The 19,208-nt window shown below is 32.2% G+C and overlaps 1 protein-coding gene across 2 annotated transcripts in view; it reads right to left on the bottom strand.

Moving 5' to 3' along the window:
- The window catches only part of CSMD3 (CUB and Sushi multiple domains 3), a 1,467,857-nt gene that overhangs the window by 883,782 nt on the left and 564,867 nt on the right, over nt 1-19,208 (bottom strand). Inside the window, exon 7 of one of the 2 annotated variants that reach the window (XM_027561290.1) lies at nt 5,280-5,591. The exons of the other annotated variant lie outside the window; for it this stretch is intronic. Coding sequence (XP_027417091.1) covers nt 5,280-5,591 — 312 coding nt within the window. The remainder of the gene's footprint in view (nt 1-5,279; nt 5,592-19,208) is intronic. 2 annotated transcript variants of the gene reach the window in all.

Genomic DNA, 19,208 nt, shown 5'->3' with positions numbered 1-19,208 from the left:
AGAGATTGTTAGAAAAGGTACGTTACATAAAAATTTATAAATAATTTCAAAAAAATTCTTATACTTCAAGCAAAAAACTATTCTGATAGAATTTAAAATATCACTAGATACTATGGTATCTAATTTTAAACATCTGGATAATCTATAAACTAAAAAGATCAATTGTTTTTAGGTTTATTTATATAACTGCAAATAATCCTTTTAAGGAATGTTGAATATTTCCTTTACTTATTTTGATATACAGTCATCATATATCTATTCAGCACATTATCCACTTACAGCAATTTTTATATATCTTAGTAATATAAACACAATTTACTAGTTGAAAACTTCTGTTCATCTCTCAAGAATTTGTAAAAACACCTTATTTCTGTGCAGCCTTTCTTGACTTTTACATTTAGAGGCAATTGATCCCTCTCCTTTACTTAAGTAACGTAAAAAAAAAAAAAAAAACACTGCTCTGGCAATTTTTTTCATAATAAGCTTCCCTTTATAAAATAAGTTATATAGACTATTCCATAGTACAGCCTGAATTGCACATTTTTATACCTCTACTATCCAGAGCAATGTCACATAGATAGCAAGAGTTAAATATATTTGATGAATAATAGTAAAAATAAACACAATTACTATCTACTGAACATAAGCCAACAACTGTGCTAAATTCTTTCACATAATTATGAAATACCTACAGGTAGCTACTCTCAGTTACCAAGAAATTGCAGGTTCTAAAGCTGAAGTTATTGTTCAAAATCATACACATAATAAGGGGTAGAGTACAGACTCAGCCTAGCTCTCTGACCTCAAAACGAACCAATAATGGTGGGCAATTTGGTTTTGTCTTTACACTGGGAGAAAATACTTGAGGTTTTTTGGCATTTCCACCTAATACTGTGTTTAATCCTCACTATAACCCTAATATAATACTACAATACTATTTTACTGATAGGGAAATTCAACCCTAATATTTCATGTGACCTGAAAAGACTCTCATGCACAGTAGGTGAGAAAAGTAGACTAAAATCCAATCAATAAAATAAAATGTTCATTTTGAAAACTATTGGGCACTAATAAACTGTGGTGTTAACATACTATTTAAAGAAGATTTAAACCAACATTCTTCATCAATATTTTTCTCTTTTCCTTCTTTTATTTTATTTCATGTCTAAGACTCTTTTCAAATGGAAAAAATCAGAAGGGGTTTTCTTTCACTGAGAACAAGTAGAAACTGAAAAAAAAATTTTTTTAGGAACATACCTTAAATTGAATTACTGACGCTTAATTATAGTACTATAGGAAAAATTATTTGGGGCAGAACCCTACAGAGATTGAAAAACCTTTGATAAATATTCCAAGTTTTTTTTCGAATTATTCATTAATTGTGCAGCTTTTATAATAAATTCATTACAGTGACTTAATTTTTCATAAATTAATATGTAGACTTTTGAGTCTATACACTTAACAAATGCCAAGTGCCACATACTAAGTGCAATTTCAGTGTTTATGTTTTCTTTGTTTTCATAGTGATAATACTAAGTACTTTAATTGCCTCAAGTTATTAAGAATAGACAAATTAGGAAGTAGCAATGACCAAAAGACATCATAGACATGAAAGTTTAATTGCAGTGTGAATAGAAAAAAAAATGAAAAATGGACACGATCACAGTGCAAAACTTTGTATGCACTTGTAGGCATCAAAAAACCTATGCTATCACAATCTCTATTGTATATATGCTTTAGATGATAGTTAATCTCAGCAAAATAATATTCATAATATTACATTAATATTTATTCGTATATAGTTTACTGACTTTATTATTTTGTGTTTATCAATAAATTTTCTTTGATTTTATAAATGTAAAAAGGCCATAAGCAAGGCATTTATATCTAGTTTTACTCTGTGAATTTTAAGTAGTAATATAATAAAAAGCAGTATTTCATTTTAAGTTTGTAAGAATACTTTTGGTTTTCAAAGGGATTAAAAACATTGGTTATTATAACTATAACAAAATAGCTATTTTTAAATTGAACTACATGAACATTTGATTATATTGAAAAATATAATTTTTAGCCTTTAAGTAAGCTGGATGAATATTCTGGCTAGTGAAATTGCAAATATTTATTCATCAGTTTACTAAATATTATCTAAATATGTCTATGAGTCAGAAGCTGTTCTAAGGACTGGGAATGAACCATGAACAAGACTCATCCTCTCCCTACCTACAGGATTTAAAATGGTGAGTTACAGCAGGAAAGGCTAAATTTCAAGGAATTGACAATTTCAGCTAAATCTTGGAAAAGGAATTAGAATGACTTGGTTGAAAGGAAGAAGGAATAGCTTATGGGACTAGCCTGAGGCAAAAAAGAATATGGTACGTTTGACAAGCTAAAAGTAAATCTGTTTGGCAAAAAACAGTGATTATCAGAGTTGCATGAGATGAATTTGGAGATGTAGACAATAAAACATAAGAGGATCTCATGGGTTATCATCAAGTTTGGTTTTATTCCCAAAGTCACTGGGAAAGTCACTGGGAAACCAGTGGAAGCTTTAAAGCAATGAAGGAATGTGATCAGGTTTTCATTTTTAAAAGTTAATTCTGATTACATTGTGGAGAATGGAATAGAAGAACAGGACATTTTTTTTCTTTAAAATATCTAGAAAAATTAGGCAAGTTAGTTTTGCATTATCTTTATTGACTCATCTAAAACATCAATTAAAGGACTCACTGCCCACATATATCCTATATCTCCTTTAGTACTCCGCTCAGCCATGAGATTTACAAAATCTTCCTTGTCCCACCAGGATGGATTTCTCCATGTCCTCTACTCTCTCTCAGTCTCTCAAAAAGAAGGGGCATGTATTATTTATCCTTATTTTGCACAGAACAGACGTCAGTTGGTATGTCAGGCATGTTGGGTAAACTAAAATTTATTGCTTAAAAGAATATTGTTTTCATGTCAGCAAATTCCTATTTAGAGATTTGGTCCAGCTTAAGAGTCAAGTCTTTGAGGACTGCTTTATGTCTGAAAATACAACTATATATTGAGGTTTGTATAAAGATTTGATGCAAGTATAATAATTTAAGTCACTAAAAATGAACATAACATTCAAAATGTTTTCTGCACACATAATTTAAATATCAATAATTAAAAATATTTATTTCCAAGGTAGATGGCATCACTGAATATCATATTCAGTGATATGTCTATATTCATAAACACTATTCTAGAAAGAATACAAGTGAAACAGGTCTAAATGCTATGAATGCTAACACAGCATTGGAAGATTATTATAACAATTGAGAAAATGTGAGCACTGAAATTAATCAAGGGCATAATCTTGATGCTTAATTGAAATTTGGCTGAATGCACTTCAAAATTTTAGATTAACTTTCAAATCACTTTAGTAATTGATAACTATTCTGTTTTCAATCTGAATTATTTGTTCAAGTTCTACAAAATATTTTATATATATATATATATATATATATATATATATATATATATATATATATACATACATACATACATATAGCACCAGGGTTTCTCAAATCACTTGATGGCAAACTTTACCTGGAACATATGTATTATTAGTTAATAAACAATAAACTCATGTCCAAAAGTTACCTGCCTTTCTTCAATGGACAACAGAATGAATACAGGGAAATTTGTCTATGTTAGTGCATGCAAATTTTCAAAGAGAGTGAAAACACTAAACTGAAGGGCTTTTTTCTTAATCAATATTTCAATATTTATACATTTTTACTTCCCTGTAATAAAAAAATCTATCTACTTGATTAAACAATTGTAAATCTGATAATGATCCCTATATTCATATGAGTGGAAGTAGTCATGGTAGGAGAGTGAATAGAGAACTAAGGTGATATCAATTTAATCCTTTAAAGGAGATTACCACATGCTAAGAATTCACTTTAGAATGCTTCTTAGTAAAGAGAATCAAGGTAACTGCTTTCAGTATGAATTTTGATGGAAAATGAATTTCTGAGATGTATGATTTTAAATCAATTTATGCAAATACATCTTAATTATTTTTTCCTTAGTCTGTACTAAGCATCTGAATGGTTTTCCATTACCTATATATCATGCAAACTATGCATAACCATACTACAAAAATCATTGCCATTTTGGGGAATATATAACTTTGAGTTGGAAACAGAGCTGGAGTAAATATTTGTACTTGAAATATGTTCATTTCGTTAATATTTCCACTGATGAACACATCAATATAAAATCTCTTTAGTGTTTCATACTGCACTATTTTTTCCAGTGAAGCTGCTACCAAAAAATAAAAAAAAAAAAAAAATTCTTGCTACACTTCCTAAATTTTGTAAACTATAGACTTATATTAATTGCCTAGAAAACTATCAACATATAATTTGACTCTGATATTTTTATCTCTAAAAATTAAAATAGGAAATTAAGGAACACTTAAACTTGGAGTCATAATATCAAGGAATAACTGTTGAAAGGGAAAGTGAAAGTCGCTTAGTCGTATCCGACTCTTTGCGACCCGTTGGACTATAATCCATGGAATTCTCCAGGCCAGAATACTAGAGTATGTAAACTTTCCCTTCTCAAGGGGATCTTCCCAACCCAGGGATCAAACCCAGGTCTCCTGCATTGCAATAATATTATTTACCAGCTGAGCCACAAGGGAAGCCTGGAATAACTGTTACCTTTTCAAAATGAGAAATCTGTTCTCAGTACAATCATATGGTTCAACAGGTAATTCAGAAATAGTAGAATAAGCTATATAAAATAATCACCAGACATAAAGTTTCCATTATTCCCAATCTAGTTATCTATTTTCTCAATAATTAATTGGCATTTGTATAACAAAAAATTCATGCAAATATGAAAATTACTACATTGGCTAAATCATCAATTTGTAAATATGTACACTTATTAATAGAAAAATGGTTCTTTTAATTTGATTTTATCTAGATACCATAATTGGTATATAATACACAATAGTTGTTTTGTTTTTACTATCATTTATGTATTATTTTCTTTCTATATTTACTCCCTCCTCCCTCCAACATTTGAATTTCATTTTGATTTTTTTTTTTTAATTCTAACTTTTATGTTTTCAAATTATTCAAGTTCTGGCTTACTGTCTATATTTTTCAGCTACTTAGAATTCTTTCTTGCATTTCCTACATCTTGGCTCTGTTTCAGCTCATTCTCTAATTGGAATCATTACCAAAACATAGCTTTGGCTGTAACTAAATGGGCACAAGTAAAATAACATCCAATACCTCTATGAGTAACAACTGCAAGCTCTTTAGTTCTTTCTATCTGTTCAGCATTTCTTGGTCTTCTCCTTGTACTTTGTGTATCTGCTTGATGAGGTGAGAGCCCGTCCTTGGATGTGTTGGGGTCCAGACCTGAATTTCTGAGATTCTTTACTTGCACTCGCTGTTCCTCGGAAAGTCTATGGATGGTGACAGCTGTAACACTGGATACAGTAACATCTGCAGATGTGCTAGCAACAGCAATAGCACCAGTGGCAGTCCTGTTATGCTCCTCTAACTCACCAGTGGAGGTAGTGTGGGTCAATGTAGAAGAACCTGTGGGACACAGTAGCACTAGATGCTAACTTTTTCTTTTAAATGTTGTTTTTTTTTTTTTTTCTGATAAATTTCATAAATTATATTCTCTTCTATCACCTTAAGTATAATTAACATAAAAAGGCAAAACACAAACACGCCACTAAAATGTGAAGTAACCAGATCTGATGTTTTGTTTATATCAATCAATGTATGAAGAGTTATTACACATAAACATATCACATTTTAATTGTAACACATTAGGGAGAAAAAGGAGAAACAGTAAACCCTTTATCTGACCTTGAATAAATCTTATTCATTATTTATTTACAGGCGATTTTTAGCAACAAATGCCTAGTAAGTGACAAGTTTTGACAGAATGGGTAACTATGTAACCACACTTTTCTCAAAAGAATGCTTTGAATAGTCTATGCCATATCTCATCATGATTTCTGGGGAAAATATCATTTTTTTTAATTTTAAGACAAACAAGTGAAGAAAGGAGAATTTAAAAATCAAAACAAAATTGAAGACAAAATGATTTTAAAAAGTCTGAAATAATTACTCCTTGTAAATATCTATCTTTACCTCATTTGCCAGAAAAAAGCCAACATGATAAAATATTCAATGTCATGAGCTATATATATACTTTAGAATTTAGTGGGTTGGTTTGGAAGTTGGGTAATATTTTTCAGACTTTTAAAGTAAAATTTGAGATTTAAATTACTTAAAATACACAAATTATTTTATATAGAAATGACCAAAAATTAACTATTAGCATGAAAATTTCATTCACACAAAATAGTTTTAAAAAGTGGTTTAAAATTTACAAATATCTCATAAGTATGTCACAGTAAATCTGCATATTCTTAATCTTATAAAAGTTCACTATAATTTTATAATTGTTTTAAAGACTCCAAATTAGGATTTTCTTTTTCCTTTCACTTAAACTCTTTTTTCAAAAATTGTACTTGGTAGAGAATAATTCTCACATAATGACAAAAAGATACAATTTTTATAACAGAAGCATGAAACTGACTGAAGATATGCTTAAATGGATCTTGACAGATAAAATGCCTAATAAGAAAAAAAAAATAATAACTGAATTTTTGAGGAACAATTACTAATTAGAACCAATAGTCAGCTCCTGGTTAGAAAACTTCTGACTATTGTTTAAAGCCATTAAAGGGTGTAAGTCTTCATATACTTTGCCTTCTCAACAAACTGCATTTCAAACTTCTGTCCATATATATATATTAAACAAAATGCAAAGGAATATTTTAATCATTTTGCAAGAGACAAAACAGCTGTATCACATTATGTGATTTGAAAATGTTCTGCCTTCTTCTCCCACCCCTCTTTAGCTGTAGGCAGGTGATTAGTAGAACAAGTAATTCAGGTTTCTGCTTTCAAGTCAAAAAGGAAGTCAAACAAGAGCCATCCCTCGTTCAAAAGCAAGCAAAAGAGTTCTTGTCCATTACTAATTCTTCCAGCTTGTGTTGTTATATGTGTGTGTGCTCAGTTGCTCAGTTGTGTCAAATTCTTTGCTACCTCATAGACTGTAGCCCACCAGGCCCCTCTGTCCATAGAATTTTCAAAGCAAGAATACTGGAGTGAGTTGCCATTTCCTACTCCAGGTGATCTTCCAGACGCAGGGGTCAAAATTCTGTCTCTTGGGTGCCCTGCATTGGCAAGTGGATTGTTTACCACTTTTTTAAAATTTTATTTAGAAATTCAGAAGAATTAAATGATTATACTTTGTGATGGCCAGTGGTAAATGAAGTATGACAATTATCAAGTAATTTTAAAGATTTTTAATATATTTTAAAGCCTTAATCAGAAAAAGATGCTATAGAATATTCAAGTTATTTTGTGAAGATCAGAATCTAGTAAATGCATATTGGTTATGAAAATTAGCCAGTAATGTTTACTAAGCTAATATATGGTGAAGGCTTTCTTTAGTCACATGATTAATAACTACATTTGCATTACTAATATTTAGTAACTGATCTCATGGTAAATCAGACATTTTGATGTCCATGTACTCATTACTATAAAAACAATTACCTGGTCCATACTATTCTCTGGGGAATTTAACTGTACCTTTCTTTATGAAAGAAACTAATGCTTTGAACTCTTCCTAACTTTATCATAAAGTCTGGGCTTTCAGGTTTAGTTTAAAAAAGGAAACTATTTAAATATACACATATGTTGCTAAATGCAATCTAAAAGTATGAAAAATTATGGAATTTGTACTGTCTCGAATCTCAGTGTGTCTATTATACCTTTAACATAGAAGCAAATTAAACAGCTATTTATTATGTTTCATCATTGAAGGTCATTACATTAATCCTAAATAATCTCTGAGCTTAGTTGCTCAGTTGTGTCCAACTCTATTCAGCTCCATGGACTGTAGCTTGTCGGTTTCTCCGTCCATAGGATTCTCCAGGTAAGAATACTGGAGTGGGTAGCCACTTCACTCTCCAGGGGATCTTCCCAAACCAGGGACTGAACCTGGGTCTCCTGCATTGTAGGTGGATTCTTTACCATCTGAGCCACCCAAAGATTATTTGGAAGCCCAAATAATCTCTAGTATTTGGGTAAATGAATCTGGGGTAATTCTTAGGAATGTGTCCAAGCTGCTGCTAAAACTAATCTTTTAAGATCAACAGACCAATCTCAAAATGCCCATATTCTTGAAGACTCCAGGAAATAAGTACATTTCCTAACCAAATTTATGAGCTAGAACTCATCTTTAGTAACAATTAGACCCAGGATATGCTAGCTATCCCAATCTTAAAATCTTCAGTAATGGCTGAATCTATCACTGGCTAATAGCAATATTATTCTCTTAACCTGAATTCAGAACAGGGTGTAATATTTGAATAAAGCATTGAAAAAACAATTTAATAACCATAATCTAGCTAACTACATATTTCAATAATATATTTTACCAACTAGTTCTTATGTTTTACTAATATTCTGTTTTCATAATTTTTCTTCCCCATACTATAATACAAGCTCCCTAAAGGCTGAGATTTAGGCAAATTCCATTCACTGCTGAAACCCAAGTTATCTAGGCTAGTGCCTGGTACATAGTAGATCCTTAAGGAATATTTATCAAAAGAAAAATGTAAGAATAGATGGATTCAAAAATAATTTTAATGTAATACTAACAGTCATAAAGAGGATAAATTTCACAAATGAAATATGATTACAATTTTAACATGGCAATGTCATATTTCAAACAATGTAATGAAATGAAGAATTATTCCAAAGAAAGGGAAATTTGATGGCTTTGTTTTGAACTTTCAAAAACATCACTTTGAAAAAGTGTGGAAACTGAAGATTTATTTGGATAGGTAAAAGTTACTTGAAGATTCATGTCAACATTCTCAAACCTTGATAGCTTACAATGTTAGTGTGAAATGAATTTGTTTAGAATATTCAAATTTCTGTAGAGTAAAAACTAGTATAGCTCATAATGGCAGGAAGCAGAAGTACATCTAAATTTAGTCATGTATTTTTGATATATATATACATAAAAACAATGATTTCCTTATAAGGCAATAAAATCATCCATCACCATATAGTTATGTCATATATTATAACCATTTATCTAAAATGTAGACCAATTTAGAATACTATTTTTGGTACCACTTTAAATTGGCAGTGTGTGAAACAAAGATTTTTAAATTGTCAAAATGCACTATTTAACAGTTTCAAAACACTCAATAATCTTGCATACCTAACTGTTTTATAAGGAAACTGTCGATGCAGGAAAAAGGCTTAGGATTATATATAGCAACAATGCCATATTGAATATATTATATATCTAATTGAATATTAAAATATAATAGTTTGGTTTCTTTTAAAAAAATTTTAAGTAGACTATACAGTTATATAAGTGTTGTCTATAATAGCACAATGTTAAATGATGTTACAAGACATACAACCCAAATTTATGAATAAACTGTACATCCAAAATACCCATTCTTCATTGGAAATCAAATCATGTATACCCGATATAATTTATCACAATCAGATTATCCTGTCAACTAAACTGCTTGAGATATATTTATAAATTATATGTTTATAATATAAACACATCTAAAATATAATTTTATTAATATTTGAAAGCAAACATTTCCAATTATAAAAATAAAATGAAATGATATACATATATAAACATGCTTCTAAAATCATAACTATATGTCATCTTGGAATTATGATAATGGAAAATGACATATGTTACACATGTAAATTGGCAAATGTATATAACAGCAAAATTAAATTATAAAATTAAACTTGGACTTTATTTAGTATCATAATAAAATTTGTTTTTGAATGCTTTCCTATTTCAACATCTATATGCAAAGGACTAAACATAATTTATGTAAAGCAATTTATACATGTGTCATTTAGAACATGTATTAAATAAAAATTGAATTTGAATTTCATTTTGATTAAAATTTTAGCCTTACATATTTTTAAAAAATTATGCTATATTGCTTTGTAATTTCTCTCTAACTCAAACATAAAGAATATGTTGCTAGAGATATAAGTGGAAATCCCAAAATGCATATAGCTATATAAGTACATGTTAAACACAGGTGCATATTCATAGAAGTGGCTTTTAGATATATATGTCTTGTTATTTTATATAAAATATAAATTCTGTTCCACTAAGTTTAGCATTTCAAATTAAACATTTGAATAAAAGCTTTAATAACAAAATAATCCTCACTGAATACTTTTGTGTTATCATGATATATAACGAAAAAAATGCAATAAACATCTAACATGAAAACATGCAAAAGAAAAATATACAAAACAACATCAAAATAAAATATAAATACAACTAATGAAGCAATTCTATATGAGTCATCATTTAAATACTCTATAAATGTTAGCATATGTATTTTCAGGAAGCATACTGCAGTTGGGAAAATAAATATTTTGCATTTTAAACATTACAAATGCCAATATCCTAAATATGTATAGCTCAGTATTTAATAGTATAATTTGGTGAATATGTGTGTACTATGAATTCAACTTACAGAAGGGATGAATAAACTGAAATAGAAAGTAGTCCTTAAATTGTAGGAAAAATATAAATAATCTATGTTTGACTAGTCATTGTCTGCTTAGTTGCTCAGTTCTGTCCGACTCTGCAACCCCATGGATTGTAGCCCGCTAGGCTCCTCTGTCCATAACGATTCTCCAGGCAAGAATACTGGAGTGGGTTGCCATGCCCTCCTCCCAGGGGACCTTCCCAACTCAGGGAGCAAACCCAGGTTTCCCACACTTCAGGCAAATTCTTTACCATCTGAGCCACCAGGGAAGTCCTTGGCCAGTGATTACCTAGTATGAAATTGTCTCTCTGACTACAAAAATAAATAGACAAATCCTGAAAATTATTACTTAATTTTAAAGGGCAGATCTATATTGGTCTTCTAAAGTTTTGATTTAAAATTAAAATGCTGCATGTACTTTGAACATACATAAGATAATGATATTAAAATATCTATTAACTAAATATAATATATTCTTAATTATAAGATTCACCTCTAAGAAAGAAACTATTGAACTATTAAACTATGGCATGACAACACAAAAATGCTGTCACCTAAATTCAGATTTCTGACACATTAAAATATGAAAGAAGTTGATTATAGTATAGTTAAAAAAATTATCACTAATTTGAATAACAGATTTTCTATGATCATGAATTAAATAAATTAGGTACATATTAATTTTGAAATAGGCCTGATACTTTAATATACATTATTTTTTCTGAATTCACTGATATATTGATATATATATTTATATTATGTATCTCTATTTAAATTTCTAAGCACTAAATCGGGACACCAATATTACCTTTTGCAAGTGGATGTGTTACTCTTTATCAGATGCAAGTGATCTCTCTGCTTTAAAATTCAAAGTGAATAAATATTTTCAATCTAAGTTGAAACTGATGATATCAAGATTTAGTGATTCACTTACCAAATCCACATTTACTAGAGTAAATAAGTGATTATAAAACAAATATTCAACAAAACGCCAAGTTGTTTACATACAAGATTAAAACTCCGTATCTGGATTAATTAAAGTTTGATAAACCCACATGCCAAACAAGCATAAATACCTTTACCTAAATGAAATATAGAAAATACCAAGTTATAGAAATCATATAGAGTACTCTATTGGTCAACCAAAAAAAAAAAATATATATATATATATAGTACACATATGTAGACTGTATATGTATATAAATGCATGTATATGTCTATAAAATATGTTATCACATTTTGTAATACAATGTCAGAGAACAGACATCTAATTTTTTAGTACTAAAAATATAGTAAGCTCATGCCAGGGAAAAATTGTTTAAGTACAGGGTTGCAATGATCTTGAAGCTTTTCTCTCTTAAAGAGCCATTTCTTGCTTCACCTAGTTGATTAAAATGAAGTTGCAAAATGGAATTTCAGTATCTTATCACTCTTTTTCATACATTTTTGGAAGTCTTGACAATGTACAGTGGTGGGTCCAAGGTGTCTTTTTTTTTTAATTTTTACATGCCAAGTTACAAACACATACACCACTCACAAGAATAAATATTCACAAAATACATCTGAAACCTTTTTTGTGTATCTAAGCATAATGTTCCTCCATAAAGTGACAATACTGGCAATAAGACTTGAGGACCTAGCTTTTGAAACAAGAGTTAGAGAAAGGGATAGAATGCCCCTTTACACCTTTCTAAAACAATTCCCTAGAATCCTGCATTTTGAGACCTCTTTCCTATAGCAGGTCTTATCTTTTAGCAAAAGAAGGATATATCATTCCCGGTTTCCCCCAAACAAATAAATGTAACTTAACACACACTTTCCTTCTATGTCTAATTTCCTTCCATATTAAATCTTGTGAAATAGCTGTCAATTCTCATTGAAGATTTAAAGGCCTTGTTAGGAAAAAGGGATCCTATTATACATATCTTGTATTCCAAAGTGTAATATAAGAAACCTCTTCACTTCCAGAGCCTTGCTGTCTTTAATAAATGATATACGTTAATTATATTTTGAAAGTGGAAATCATGTCTGATACATGTGTATCTCTCACTTCCCCTTGAATGTTTCATAAATATATGAAGGAAGAATGAATGTGGATAAATGTACTACTCTGTATTTCTCAAAAATATAAACATTTTACTTTATGGCATTAAATGTATTTCAAAGATATAAATATAAGAAAGAAATTTGACCTATCCAGATATAAACACTGTAAAAACATAATGTAGTTTATATTACATAGTATGAAAAAAGGAAGGAGCATCTAAGAACACCTAAATCACTCCTTCATTTGTGATTTTTTCAAATGAGGGTAGCATTTCCCTCTTCTTCTATTCTCCAGCACCTTTTTCTCTACCAAAAATATTTTGTAATGATGATATTTGATATTGTGTAGCAGAGGGAAAGAAACAAGGGAAAGCAACTGGTGGAGTTACCCTTTATATGTACCGTGTTTGAAAGAAAAAAAATAAGAGAAGGCTTTATCCTGACCTAGCTCATCATGTGTCTGTGTCCTGCTTACCTTGACTATCTCAGTGTATCCATGTTTATCCTCCATTTCCTTCTGAAATGGCATTCCAGTTTGAGCTGCGGAGGAGGGGTCATCACTTTTTATTAGCTCTAGGTGTTTGTCTTTTTTTAATACCTAAATATAAAGCATACATAATGCATGTTTTGCATATGTGATATGATTTAAAAGGAATCAAGGAGCTTTACCTACTACCACATTTTTCTGTGTATACAGATGCTACTTCGAAAAAGAAAATGTTCTTTAGGATTATATATTGCCTTCTCAAATTGTTCTCTTATAATCAAACAAACACCTTTTTGGTTGAAAGAATTCACATATGAGAGTGATTGCTTAACTAGTTTGAATTAGTTTATTGTAAAGTTTTCTTCTCCTCAAAAGAAATAACAGGGGCAGGCTGAGAAGTATGTTTTGGTGAGGAGAGTGAAGCTTGCAGCAAGATCACTGAACACTCCTTGCTGATGCATTTATAAGTTGATACCTGATTCCGTGTGGTTGTTACATGATTTGCAAGAACTAGGTTCATTACTAAGAAGTGGATATAAGGGAGGTGTGGGCAGGTAGGAAAGGGCTGGCAATTTGGAGGAAAGACTATTTTTCCACAATAAAGGTATTTATTGTGGAAAGGTTGCTGAGCAACAGGTGAATATCTACATAAATATGCTGAAGTAGAACAGTTTAATAGGAAATTCAAGCCATAAAAAGTCTTATTTTCCTGCACAACATTCTGTAAAACACTTTTCATTCTGCAGCAGCTAATTACTTAGTAGCACGAGTGATTTTTTTGGGGAAAAAATACCAATCTTGGCTTTACAATATAGCATATTGAAGAAAAAATTTTAAAAACCTTTGGAAGTGGTAAGAACCTTGAGTTTACCATCAAAACCTACCATTAACTAGAAAGGCAAATATACATTATATATTGGGGTATTACATATAATTAGTTATATGTTAGGGTATTTAAAATATATACTACCACATTGAAAGATGGCCTTTGTATTTCTTCATGTAATTACTCTGTTGAATTCCTTTTCTACAAAGACTGTATTTTATTTCAAGACTATAAGCAAAAAAGACTGTTTTTAAATAATGTCAATAAAACAAAGGTATGACACCTATATCAATTATTGAGAGTATTTATTTGATTAAGATCATATACAGCTTAATTGACTTTCAGATAAAAGAGATTAATTAAAGCAAAGGAAGTTTTCTTAAACATTAAAGTAATTTTAAACCTCAAAAGCTTTATATCTATTCAGATGATTTTGGTATATTCCAATTACAGGTAATAATATGAATATAAACAATTGTCTTGAAGTATATCTTTTAACTTTTAAGAGGATGATGTAGATTTGGCTTTTCACCTGTGGGATGGTATCTAATCTCCCCAAACTTCTGAATACAGGTGACTAAGACACTATACACATACTCATCATTCTAATGGTTAATTTAGATGACTAGATAACAGACTATTTAAATGAACATATTATAGAGCAATCAGAACATACTGAGCACTTACTGTGTTCTAGACACAGTTCTAATCAATCCATTTCATCCTCAAAAGTACCCATGAGCTGAGGATATTAAAGTTCAATTACTTTTACAACATACACTAACTCACTTTGCTAGGAAATTAAAAAGCTAGGATTTGGACCCCAATTGTGTAATTCCAAAACCACAATAATGACTCATGAAAATCATTACACCTCTACTTAACCTCCCCAATACAAAACAGCACATGTAAACACTTATGTCTGATCAACATGTAAGTTATTTATTTATTTTCTGTCATCTCTGTATTTCTCCATCCTCCTTCTCCAACAAAAGTCTGACTTTTTCCAGGTCCCTCTTGCAAAACCCTTGCTAGAAGGAAGGATGGTTTGGCAGGACTTAATGGAAATGGCACCCCACTCCAGTACTCTTGCCTGGAAAAATCACATGGATGGAGGAGCCTGGTAGGCTGCAGTCCATGGGGTCGCTAAGAGTCGGACATGACTGAGCAACTTCACTTTCACTTTTCACCTTCATGCACTGGAGAAGGAAATGGCAACCCACTCCAGTGTTCTTGCCTGGAGAATCCCAGGGACGGGGGAGCCTGGTGGGCTGCCATCTCTGGGGTCGCACAGAGTCGGACACGACTGAAGCGACTTAGCAGCAGCAAAGAGAAATGTGATCTAAGATCTTTTCATTGCTTTTGTTTCCTAACATTCTAGTATTTTTGAGGTGATTACACCAAGTGATAAGAGAGAGGCAATGACCTGGGTAGAGGTTGGGGGCCAAGTAGAGGCAATGAAGATGGCATACACAACCCCTTAGGGGTATGTCAGGAAAGTGGAAGAGTCCAGGAACCTGAATGCTCACCTTTGGCTAAGATTCCTACTCAGGTTTGTAGGAATTCCTACTCAAGCACAGGATCACCTGATTTCACGGGAAATTCAGGCTTGAATAATAATGACAGATGCCATTGTCCAAGCACTACAAATGCCCTGTGGATTCTTCTGCAACTCAAGTGAAGAAGGTGCCAAAGTTTTTTCTGCTTCACAAACAATGACCTGGAGAGAACTCTCCTCCTATCAGGGACAACAGGGGCTCTCAATTTTATTTGAATTTAAGAGAACAAAGCAACATTTCTTGCTTATGCAAGCCTGTGGATAAATCTAATTTCATATACTTGTTTCACTGTCAAATACAGAAAATGTATATATACAATCCAATAGCCTGTCTTGCTGTTTTTTAATAATCCAGTTTCATCTTGACATAAACTGCCTATTACTCTTCCCTCCTTTAACTATTATAGTTTTTCCCCTCATAACAATTCTTAGTAATCTAATTTCACTTATCTTTGAAAATCGTCTGTTTCTTAATAGTTATAAGACTTTTATTATTATCCCTACGCCTTCTTAATATGTTGCTAAATTGGATCAAGGTTTTGATCCTTTTTTTTTTTTTTTCCCTCTCTGGATTAAACCAAAGTGTCTATAAATTTCTCAATCTGAACTTTTACCTGTAAGGACTTCTCTAATTTTCAGAAAATTCCACAGTAGAAGTCTTTTCTCCCAGTTTCACACAAATTTTAGTACTCATGGAGAGTAGATAATTCACTAAGAGAACTTTTTATCCTACTATCTAGGAATCAACCAGTCCATAGCCACTATTCCTCACTTATTCCAAGCTCTTAACAATTACAAATCATTCTCTTCATGCAAGTTCCATGATAAACATTTTTCATTTAACCTTTGTAAAATCATATGCAACAGATACAATTAAAATCAATACAGTCTGAGATAAATAACCTGATTAAGGGCAATCATTCCTGTATTAACTCAAGCTGTTTATCTTAAATCATTCATTCTCTCAGGTATTTAATAAGAATATACTAAGTGCCCACTCTACATCAGGCACTGAATGATTCAGAGGTGAATAGTACATACAGTATGTTTCCTAAGAAAGAATACATTCAAGGGGAAGAGATGAAGAATGAACAGATTAATATAATAGCTGGCACTGAAATGCAAAGTGGCATTTGAGCTAAAGCTTCAATAAAAATGAAAGGGAAATAAAAATAAAAGCCTTGATATATCCAGCACTTTTATTCAGACTGTCAGATTTACTAGCTTATATTCTTAGTCTTCATGATATACTTCTTCCTATTCCCTTAGAACTCAAGAATTTCACTTTTTTCTCTATAAATATGTGGCATGGTCTCTTGTGTGCTATATATCTATGAAGTAATATATATGTATTTACATTCCAGATAATACTACATTTTAAAGTGAAATTGATATATTTGAATTCAATTTAGGGAATAAAAATTAAAATACCAGTAGGGTCACTAACTTTGATGAATTCAATGAACACATATACACTGAACTGCTAGCCATGAATTAATGCTAGCATGCAATGATGAGTGAGAGAGAGAACATAAACATAAGAGCAAACAAACAAGAAATCAATAAAATGTGACTGCATTTTGTTGGTGTGCTAGATTTAAGATGGCCATTCTTTGCAACTGTTTGCAGCTAGCTGCTCCTGCTGCTAAGTCACTTCAGTTGTGTCCGACTCTGTGCGACCCCATGCGACCCCATAGACGGCAGCCAACTAGGCTCCCCCGTCCCCGGGATTCTCCAGGCAAGAACACTGGAGTGGTTTGCCATTTCCTTACAGTCTATTTCCCTATGCCATTGGATCTAACTGGTCTTCCTGAATTACCATGACCAGCAGAGCACAGCAGATGATTATCATGTAAATTATCATGTATTAGCTCCAAGAGTCTTTGTAGCTTCTACCTTTACACTCTTGGAAAGATTTCATGAGACTACCATAGAAAGAACTCTCACTTGTCTACCAGAAAATGAAAGGAATAAGGAGAAGAACCAAAGTGCCCCAATTGACAATTCTGAGTCACTTCCATGAGTGAGGCCACATCGGACCTTGCAGTATAGGAAACCCTCCAGCTTATTGCAGCTATATATATAAATGAGTCCAGAAACATCTTGTAAACCAAGAGAACTGTGAGCAAAAGTAAAGCATTGCTGATTTAAGCCTCTAACCTGCAGTGGCTTTTACAGGTGGTATAAATATAATTGACAAAACATGTAAAATGTAGAATTTGATTAGAATATATAATAGAAGCAATAAATTGGTCTTGGGGGTGACTTACTAAAGAGAAGATTCCTGAAGGAAATATATGATATTGAAAGCAGAAAGATGAACAACAATTTCTAAGGTGAAGACAAAGAAAGATGATTCAGACAAAGTGTGTTCTATGTATCAGTACAGAACAGTCGCTCAGTCGTGTCCAACTCTTTGCAACGCCATGAATCGCTTCATGCCAGTCCTCCCTGTCCATCACCAACTCCCGGAATTTACCCAAATTCATGTCCATCAAGTCGGTGATGACATTCAGCCATATCATCCTCTGTCGTCCCCTTCTCCTCCTGCAGCCAATCCCTCCCAGCATCAGGGTCTTTTCCAAAGAGTCAACTCTTCTCACGAGGTGGCCAAAGTACTGCAGTTTCAGCTTCAGCATCAGTCCTTCCAATGAACACCCAGGATTGATCTCCTTTAGGATGGACTGGTTGGATCTCCTTGCAGTCCAAGGGACTCTCAAGAGTCTTCTCCAACACCACAGTTCAAAAGCATCAATTCTTTGCAGCTCAGCTTTCTTCACAGTCCAACTCTCACATCCATACATGACTACTGGAAAAACCATAGCCTTGACTAGATGGACCTTTGATGGCAAAGTAATGTCTCTGCTTTTCAATATGCTATCTAGGTTGGTCATAACTTTCCTTCCAAGGAGTAAACATCTTTTAATTCCATGGCTGCAATCACCATCTGCAGTGATTTTGGAGCCCCCAAAAATGAAGTCTGACACTGTTTCCACTGTTTCCCCATCTATTTCCCATGAAGTGATGGGACCAGATGCCATGATCTTAGTTTTCTGAATGTCGAGTTTTAAGCCAACTTTTTCACTCTCCCCTTTCACTTTCATCAAGAGGCTTTTTAGTTCCTCTTCACTTTCTGTCATAAGGGTGGTGTCATCTCCGTATCTGAGGGTATTGATATTTCTCCTGGCAATCTTGATTCCAGCTTGTGCTTCTTCCAGCCCAGCGTTTCTCATGATGTACTCTGCATATAAGTTAAATAAGCAGGGTGACAATATACAGCCTTGACATACTCCTTTTCCTATTCGGAACCAGTCTGTTGTTCCATGTCCAGTTCTAACTGTTGCTTCCTGACCTTCATATAGGTTTCTCAAGAGGCAGGTCAGGTGGTCTGGTATGCCCTTCTCTTTCAGAATTTTCCACAGTTTATTGTGATCCACACAGTCAAAGGCTTTGGCATATTCAATAAAGCAGAAATAGATGTTTTTATGGAACTCTCTTGCTTTTTTGATGATCCAGCAGACATTGGCAATTTGATTTCTTGTTCCTCTGCCTTTTCTAAAACCAAGGACTGGAATGGGTGAATTTAACTTGGATGACCATTATATCTATTACCATAGCCAGGAATCACTTAGAAGAAATGTAGTAC

Source organism: Bos indicus x Bos taurus, chromosome 14, assembly GCF_003369695.1.
Source record: "Bos indicus x Bos taurus breed Angus x Brahman F1 hybrid chromosome 14, Bos_hybrid_MaternalHap_v2.0, whole genome shotgun sequence".
Lineage (NCBI taxonomy): Eukaryota > Metazoa > Chordata > Mammalia > Artiodactyla > Bovidae > Bos > Bos indicus x Bos taurus.
The sequence above is the reverse complement of the archived record's forward strand: the minus strand, read 5'-3'. Positions and strand labels throughout refer to the sequence as shown.